Source organism: Osmerus eperlanus, chromosome 1, assembly GCF_963692335.1.
Source record: "Osmerus eperlanus chromosome 1, fOsmEpe2.1, whole genome shotgun sequence".
NCBI lineage: Eukaryota > Metazoa > Chordata > Actinopteri > Osmeriformes > Osmeridae > Osmerus > Osmerus eperlanus.
In genome coordinates, this window is record NC_085018.1 from 1,750,513 (window position 1) to 1,758,269 (window position 7,757).

The 7,757-nt window shown below is 46.8% G+C and overlaps 1 protein-coding gene across 1 annotated transcript; it reads right to left on the bottom strand.

Annotated features, from left to right (window-relative positions):
- On the bottom strand, nucleotides 1-6,335 carry cept1b (choline/ethanolamine phosphotransferase 1b). The gene is made up of 10 exons (XM_062447464.1): nucleotides 6,109-6,335; nucleotides 5,116-5,391; nucleotides 4,590-4,764; nucleotides 2,405-2,552; nucleotides 2,191-2,332; nucleotides 1,582-1,666; nucleotides 1,206-1,337; nucleotides 853-1,011; nucleotides 592-717; nucleotides 1-348 (listed from the first exon to the last, which is right to left on the bottom strand). Exons 2-10 carry the CDS (start codon nucleotides 5,307-5,309, stop codon nucleotides 232-234), a joined length of 1,278 nt encoding a protein of 425 aa, XP_062303448.1. The 5' UTR covers nucleotides 5,310-5,391; nucleotides 6,109-6,335; the 3' UTR covers nucleotides 1-231.
- Nucleotides 6,336-7,757: the final 1,422 nt, after the last annotated feature.

The window sequence follows — 7,757 nt, forward strand, 5'->3', positions numbered from 1 at the left end:
GGGTGTTTGGATCGTCACTGGCAGGGAGTCGGGGTGTTTGGATCGTCACTGGCAGGGAGTCGGGGTGTTTGGATCGTCACTGGCAGGGAGTCGGGGTGTTTGGATCGTCACTGGCAGGGAGTCGGGGTGTTTGGATCGTCACTGGCAGGGAGTCGGGGTGTTTGGATCGTCACTGGCAGGGAGTCGGGGTGTTTGGATCGTCACTGGCAGGGAGTCGGGGTGTTTGGATCGTCACTGGCAGGGAGATGGCGTCAGAGGCTTGAGTTTGAAGACAAAAATGTGAAGGTGGGAGGCAATCTGGTTGCAAACACTGACACAGTAACGCACCAAGTCAAAGAAAGACATGATCTGCAGGAAAGAGGGGAAAGAACACACACAAAAATAAACAATCTCACTCGGCATTTAAATACAACATAAGAGACAACATTTAATTCAACTATTTATCATTCTGCCCCATAAATGCCTCATGCCTGCTTTGATTCTAAATCAGTGTCCAACAAGTTGCATGTCAGCAAATTCTACATGAGACTAGATTGGTCATATTAATTCAGTTGCGTTTTAACTGAAGATGTAGGCTGGCTGTGTACCTACCAGTGCAATCCACAGCACCAGGTATTCATCAATAAAACTGTTGAAATACTGATCCAGGAACAGCAGGCCTGGCCCCAGGAATGCTAAATCATGGAGATGCATCTCACTTTTTGTCATATGTGCTACCTAAGGAGAAAACAGGCAGGAGTCAACACAATCTTATTTGTAAAGACACATTACAAATCAAATGTATTATTAACACTCCCCATTATGAACCCTCGTGATACAACGTGGTAGAAGTATACATTAAGCTATACTTACAACTAATTTATTGGTGATCTTGGCTGACACAAAGCCAAAGGCAAGAATATAAAGACAGGGGTGCTTCTGGAAGAGCTGATCGGCAGATTTCTTGTAGATCATCATTGCCAGCACTATTACTGAGCCAATGTGGAACACGGGAGACAGAACACTGGTTCCCTGACACACACACACATTTTAGAGGACGTGATAGGTATGCAAAGGAACCCTTCATTCGCTTATGTAAACTGTGAAATTACAAATCTGTGAGGTAGACTGTCAGGAAGGTTCCACCTAGCTCTAAGGTACCACCGCTGTACAGAACACATGCTGCGAGCGGGAACAGATACCGTTACAATAGGGTTAGAACTCACTGCTATTGTCGATCCATTTTTCCCCACACCTCCAGTGAAGATAACACGGAAGTAGTTTGTACAGGAAAACATGGCTCCTATGAAGGTGCAGATGGCAGGAACGATCTTCATCTGGATGTTTATGACAGGAATCTGTCGAGTTCAACAAAGTGTGTATGGTCACATGACGTGGTTACATTGAAAACAGTGTTCACTACTCGTCATGTTTATACATTTTGTTAACACTGCCAAACACAACAGAACATTTTTGTAAATTAATATTCAAATGTTTTGCTGATAAATTTGTTCTGGTTGGCGTTAGTTAGTAGTGTTATCTTCATTCAATTTATTCTATGTATCTGATGTAGTCCCAACGGTGGGTGATTGAGACGATTACCAGAATCTGCCAAAACGTGGATCCTCCCACGGCAGCCAGCAAATACATGATTATGATGAAGATCTGCACCTCGGTCACATCAATGCTACACCACAGGAGAGACAAGCAGAGACAAGCGAGCAGGGTTAGTGGAGAGACCACAGAGTCTCATTCAGCAGGCGCTCGGCGACCCCCCACAGCTCAGAGGATGCAGGGAAGCAGGCTACTGATTGGCTGAGAGGATTACCGGTAAGTTCCACAGCCGTGGTCCCACCAGAGCTGTAAACATATGTAACACCGCTAGACAGATCTGTAACGTCAAATCTACACACACAAACACACCTCTGAACTGCACTGAAGTTATCATTTGTCAAATCATTTCATATTTCACACAATTATACGTACACATAAAACACAACTAATACAAATGGGTTGCTACAACCCTGGATCAACTTCTCCAAAGCTTTTTGCAAATGAGCTCCGTATTAAAGGCCAGGAGAGTTATGGAAGGGGAGGATAATCTCCACTGTGAGCAATCCCCCCCCCTTAATGAGCTTCTGTACAGCCTCCTTCAACCCTCCCTCTCCATGTTCTCTAACTCCTCCTAAGGAAACACACACACACACTTACATGCCAAAGCGCAGGGTTCCAGAGACATACGTCTGCCAGTGGGCGCAGTAGAACATGAACATGCCAGCGAAGCAGCAGAAGAACATCCAGTCAGGGTTGGTTCCCAGCTGCACGGTGATGCTCGTACCCAGAACCACAAACACTGTTGAGAGAGGACACGTCTTAGCACACACATACGGAGAAACAGCTCCCCTGCATGTAGGGGCGTAGTTACCCGTGGAAAGAGAGTCACAGCCATGATCGAATAGCTCGCCCAGCGGAGAGCTGCTATTGGTTCGTCTGGCCTGCTTTCCGTCGATGGCGTCCAGTGATTGGTACACAAACAGGCCCACCGCACATAGCAGGTATGCCCACAGAGGTGCCTGGAGGAACACAACACATTACCTACTACAGCAGACAGGAGAGACAACAACATTGTTCATCCAAATGTAAAAGCTTCCTCATAAATCTGACTAAAATGTACCAACAACTGATAAAATAACACAAATAAAGATAATGAGTAAAACTTGGTTGATTTAGTCAGATTTAATTCATACCCTACAGGTAATTTGCATGCTGTTCATACCAAACACTGCACTGCTGTACCCTGGCCTCTCTCTGGCTCTGCTGGTGTTATCCATCACTCAGGTCCAACTCGCTGTCAGTAACAGGACACATGGAACCCCTGGACTCTACGCCCCTTTTAAGAGGTCAGGGCATTCTGGGACATGGGCAGCTCACTTAGTGACATTTATCAACCTGATGTTGACCTGAGCCTGACAACATGAAGGACAAACGTGTGAAGTATGACGCGTGGGAAGAGCAACATGTCTTAGAATGATGACTCCTTTCTCTAGTCCAGGTTGTACTAGAGTCACCCTATGTGACCAGAGCAGAGTAGGTTGCAAACAAATAGATAAACACCTTGTAAGCCATTATGCCTTTGTAGTTCTCAACCTTTGTCCTACACAAGGGAACTAAGGTAAGGGAAGGTCTGGACCAGAGAGAGAGATGGAAGCTGTTCCATTTTTAGAGAGTAAAACAAGTTTTACCACATTTCGCAGTGTCTTCCCCCATCTTGCCTTTGACTCCAGCAGAGTATTCAGCTGCCAGACTACTATCCTACCATGCAGCACATCTGACGCCTGAAAACAGATTCTACTGAGGAGGACCTCTCCTTCTCCTCATACCTCAAATCTAATATTAGCTCACCAGCATATTTACATATTTTTTAAGTAACTGAATTATGTTAATGTGATTTATTTAGCTATGTTAGGAAAGGGGTGCCATCAAGAGCAAGTAAGGTAGACTAGTTGAAATAAAGTAGCATCTGGGTATTTGTAGCCTGAGAAGGGCTAGACGAACCTGGCCTCGGTAATACTGACTGTGGTGTTTGTACGGTAAACAAGAGTTTCTTCACTTCCTAACTGCTTTAATCCTCTCAACTATTCCAAGGCCCATGTTGACCTTAGAGACTAAACCTCACAGGGTTACATTATGTAAAATGTGTACAGTAGCAGCCAAGTTAGCCCTGTCTGGGCATGTTCTTAAAACAAGTGTCAACTCAGGGCTCTTGGGGGTGTGGTGGGGGGTATCAGATGCGGCCTGGCGGTAACCTGAGCCCCCTGGGCACGGGGTGTCCTTCTAGAACAGAAGACCTGAACTATGCCAAGCGCTCGTCTAGCTGAGAGAGCGTAAAACAAACATGTGGCGATAAAACTCTACTCTTGCTGCTACAACACAGCAGCCAAGACACTGACAGGTACCATTCATTTACTTGACTGATAAAGGTCAATGAATTGTTTAAAGTACCGTTAAAACTTTTGCTAGCACGTACCAGTTGCTAAAACTGTTAACAGCAGACCTGCATACTGACAATGCCACCCCAGCCTGTCAACTGACAGTTTAGTTTAGATACTTAACTACTAAAGCCTCCTACGTTCAGTGTTTGCCAACAGCGTAGCTTTGTTTGTAAAACATGTGTGCCCACCTGCTCAGTAGCAGTAGTAGACCAGGGTGGAGGAGACACAAACCTGCTCAGTAGCAGTAGTAGACCAGGGTGGAGGAGACACAAACCTGCTCAGTAGCAGTAGTAGACCAGGGTGGAGGAGACACTAACCTGCTCAGTAGCAGTAGTAGACCAGGGTGGAGGAGACACAAACCTGCTCAGTAGCAGTAGTAGACCAGGGTGGAGGAGACACAAACCTGCTCAGTAGCAGTAGTAGACCAGGGTGAAGGAGACACAAACCTGCTCAGTAGCAGTAGTAGACCAGGGTGGAGGAGACACTAACCTGCTCAGTAGCAGTAGTAGACCAGGGTGGAGGAGACACTAACCTGCTCAGTAGCAGTAGTAGACCAGGGTGGAGGAGACACTAACCTGCTCAGTAGCAGTAGTAGACCAGGGTGGAGGAGACACTAACCTGCTCAGTAGCGGTGGGGCAGTAGTAGACCAGCACCAGGGTGGTGAAGACGTTGGTGGCCAGGCCCACGATGGTGATGAGGTTGGGGGCAATCCAGGCAGGGACACGGCCCACCAGCCACTCCCAGTAGCGCTGCATCAGGGGCTCCAGGAGAGAGCAGCCAGAACTGCTGTACCTGCACACACATACGCTGGTTAATACTGTACACTACTGTACCTGCACACGCTAACACTTCACAAGCACTTTGTCAGGTTTCCTTTTTTTTAATTTTTTTTTTATAATACATTTACAGTGCATACAGCTATAATTTAAGGTTATTTTCCTCTGTGAACCATGTAAGTATCACTGACTTTGTAGCACCACTTTATGGCGCAATTCAACAACTTAATACGTTTTCATAGCTATATCTGGTTGCATATGCTTTACATGCAACGACCGTCTAAAGTATGTTGTCTGTAATATAGTAAAGAGCCAAAACTACAAAAAAAAGTATCACTGGTCGTTCTTATGGCTCCATGTGTCTCACCTGTGCTCCTCCAGCCTCTTCAGCTGGTGTCTGGACAGCGGTGGAGCAGGGAGCTCGATGAGGCGGCGCAGAGCTCCGGGTGCTAGCCAGCAAGCCGCCTCCACGCCTCCGCCCTGCCCAGCGGCCCTGTCCTGGGCTGGGGCTCGCCGCCACCGCAGCGCCCCCCCCTGCTGCTGGTACCCTGTCCTGCTCATGGAGCCCCCCGGGCTCTGCCTCAGGCTGCCTCTGCCTCCCCCGCCGCCCTCGGAAGCTGGGGATCCACAATGGGGCCGCGCGCTGGAGTTGGGAGGAGAGGGTTACGGTTACCAACCCCTAACCATAGTTCCAGTTCCATGTCTATGCTGCGGTAGATCCTGACCAAACCCCTTCAGGGAATGCAGGCAATGTAAGTTTGGTAAAGGACTCAAAAGCAAGACTGCTGCCGTAATTAAAGCAGATGCAAACACGTTTCAGAATTCTTGTCTGTTTTTCTTATCCCTCTCGCACACAGTATTGTTCTTACTAGGGAAGATGGACAACATGGTTTGGCGTTTATAGGGAAATCTCGACGAGCCTGCTACACAAGTCTACAATGGTCCAGTCCCTAGGCAGTACTATGTTCATTTGTATAATGAATAATACAAGTAGGTAGTGAAGATGCTGGGACATCAGCCAGTCCATTTGTGATCATCGGAGTTACCGATGGAACTAAAAGTTTGCTAAAACATAATCAAAACAAACGGTAACATACATCTCAGTTACGGTATTGTCCCTAACATCTCAGACAGGTTAGCGATAAGTCAGAGTATACGCATCAAATGAATGCCCGTCCACACTATAATTATTTACCTTGCATCCCCTTTTTCATTTTAATACCTAGATGTCCATCTCCCCATCAAGTACACACAATCAGGTTCAAACCTCCCCGACACTGTACACTACTGTACGCTGACAAACAGATCGGTAGCTAGCAACTGTACGCCTGCCGCCGCGCCAAGGAGCAAGTCTACTGACCTGAGGAATAAACCAGAAGGAAGGAAGACGAAGCACAAACACAAAGAAATGACTCCTCTTTATGTCTCAGCTGTGAATCTCCACTTGAATGTCACTTTCGAGCTCAGTGGACAATCCCTCTGCGAAGTATCTAGTAGAAGAGATCAACAACAAGTTCCACCGCTGCTGCTACGCTAGCTTGCTAACAAGCTAATACAGCTGCTGTCAGAATGAAACACACCTGTTACTTCCGTTACTGTTTCCTGTTGTTTAATAGAGCTGTGTTCAAGAGCGTCTTGGCCAGCGTCTCAAATAAACCACTGCTTTGATCGTAAAGGCCGCAATATGCTTCTCCGACTCCATTTACGGACAGACGGACGGATTCGTTGAATGTATAGACCAATTATCACCCTACGTCACACGACTGTCAAGCATGCTCAACTGCGCATGTCGGATGCAAAAGACGAACTTCTCCCGGGTATAATACACTTGGAGTGTCGATCAGGTCATCATATATCTCTGGCCACTGGATTTCAGGGATTGACATTAACTTTTTGAGGCACTTGAGGAAGTACATTTACGTTTCATTTGTCCATGCACAAAAGTCACTTAACCCGATACGTTTAAATAGCCTGACCAAGTGATAGGGCAAAACTAGCGTGGCTAACGGAGGTCGCTTTCTCAGGCAAATGATGAATGAAACAGGCTTGGTTAAAGAAATCCGAGATGCTGGCTATCTTCAGCAGGCTTGTATCTACAAAAGGCAGCCCTCCCTGACGTTTATAGTGTAGAATGGAGTGAAATACAACATTGTGCACACTGCCAGTGAGCGACCCGAGTCTGACTGAAGGCCGCAATATGCTTCTGCGTCTCCGTTTACGGATGGGCGGGCGCACGGATACGGACGGATAGACTGCGTTTATGGTTCTCCGTAGGTTGTGGGTGCTGAAAACAATTTACCGCCAGAAGAGTAGGTGGCGCAACGGATTTTTGTAAGTCGTCTCGAGTGTTTATTTACCTAGGTTATCGAGAAGTCGGAGCAAATTTACAAATTAGCCGTTTCATCAATAAAAGACGCACATTTTCAGCAACTACACTGCCCATTTCGCGTCACATTTTAATTTAGATGCTGATTTACATGTACTGTTTAGCTGAAATATGAATTGTAAAAACGTACAGCAATGGCGGTCAAAGGATTCTGTTCGTCCTGTTTATCACGGCAACCCCGCCCCTGACGCAAGCGGTTCTTAATACGGACCAATCACAGCCAAGGGGTATCCGTAAAATGACGGACGGACAGATAGGCCGTAAGGTGAACCCTGTTACTCCTGGGACACACTGCCTGCGATCGGCTGCGATCGCTGCGACGCGCCTGGACGCGCCTCCTTTTTTCTTTCGGCGCCCATGCATGGGACCGACCACACTGGCTGCAAAGCGCCGCGATTGCCTGCGATCGCCTGCGATCTGCAGCGATCGTTTCGGCAGCTGGTCAAATTTTTTCGCGAGACGCTTGCAAAATCGGCTGCAGGATGATGAAATACACCATATTAGTTGATATATTTGAATTAAAAAAACATGTTATTAAGATTTTACTCCATTAATTGTAGACTACGGTGAACATTTGTAAAGTTGTAGACTTTATAATTACACAATGTTGGTAACGAACGTCC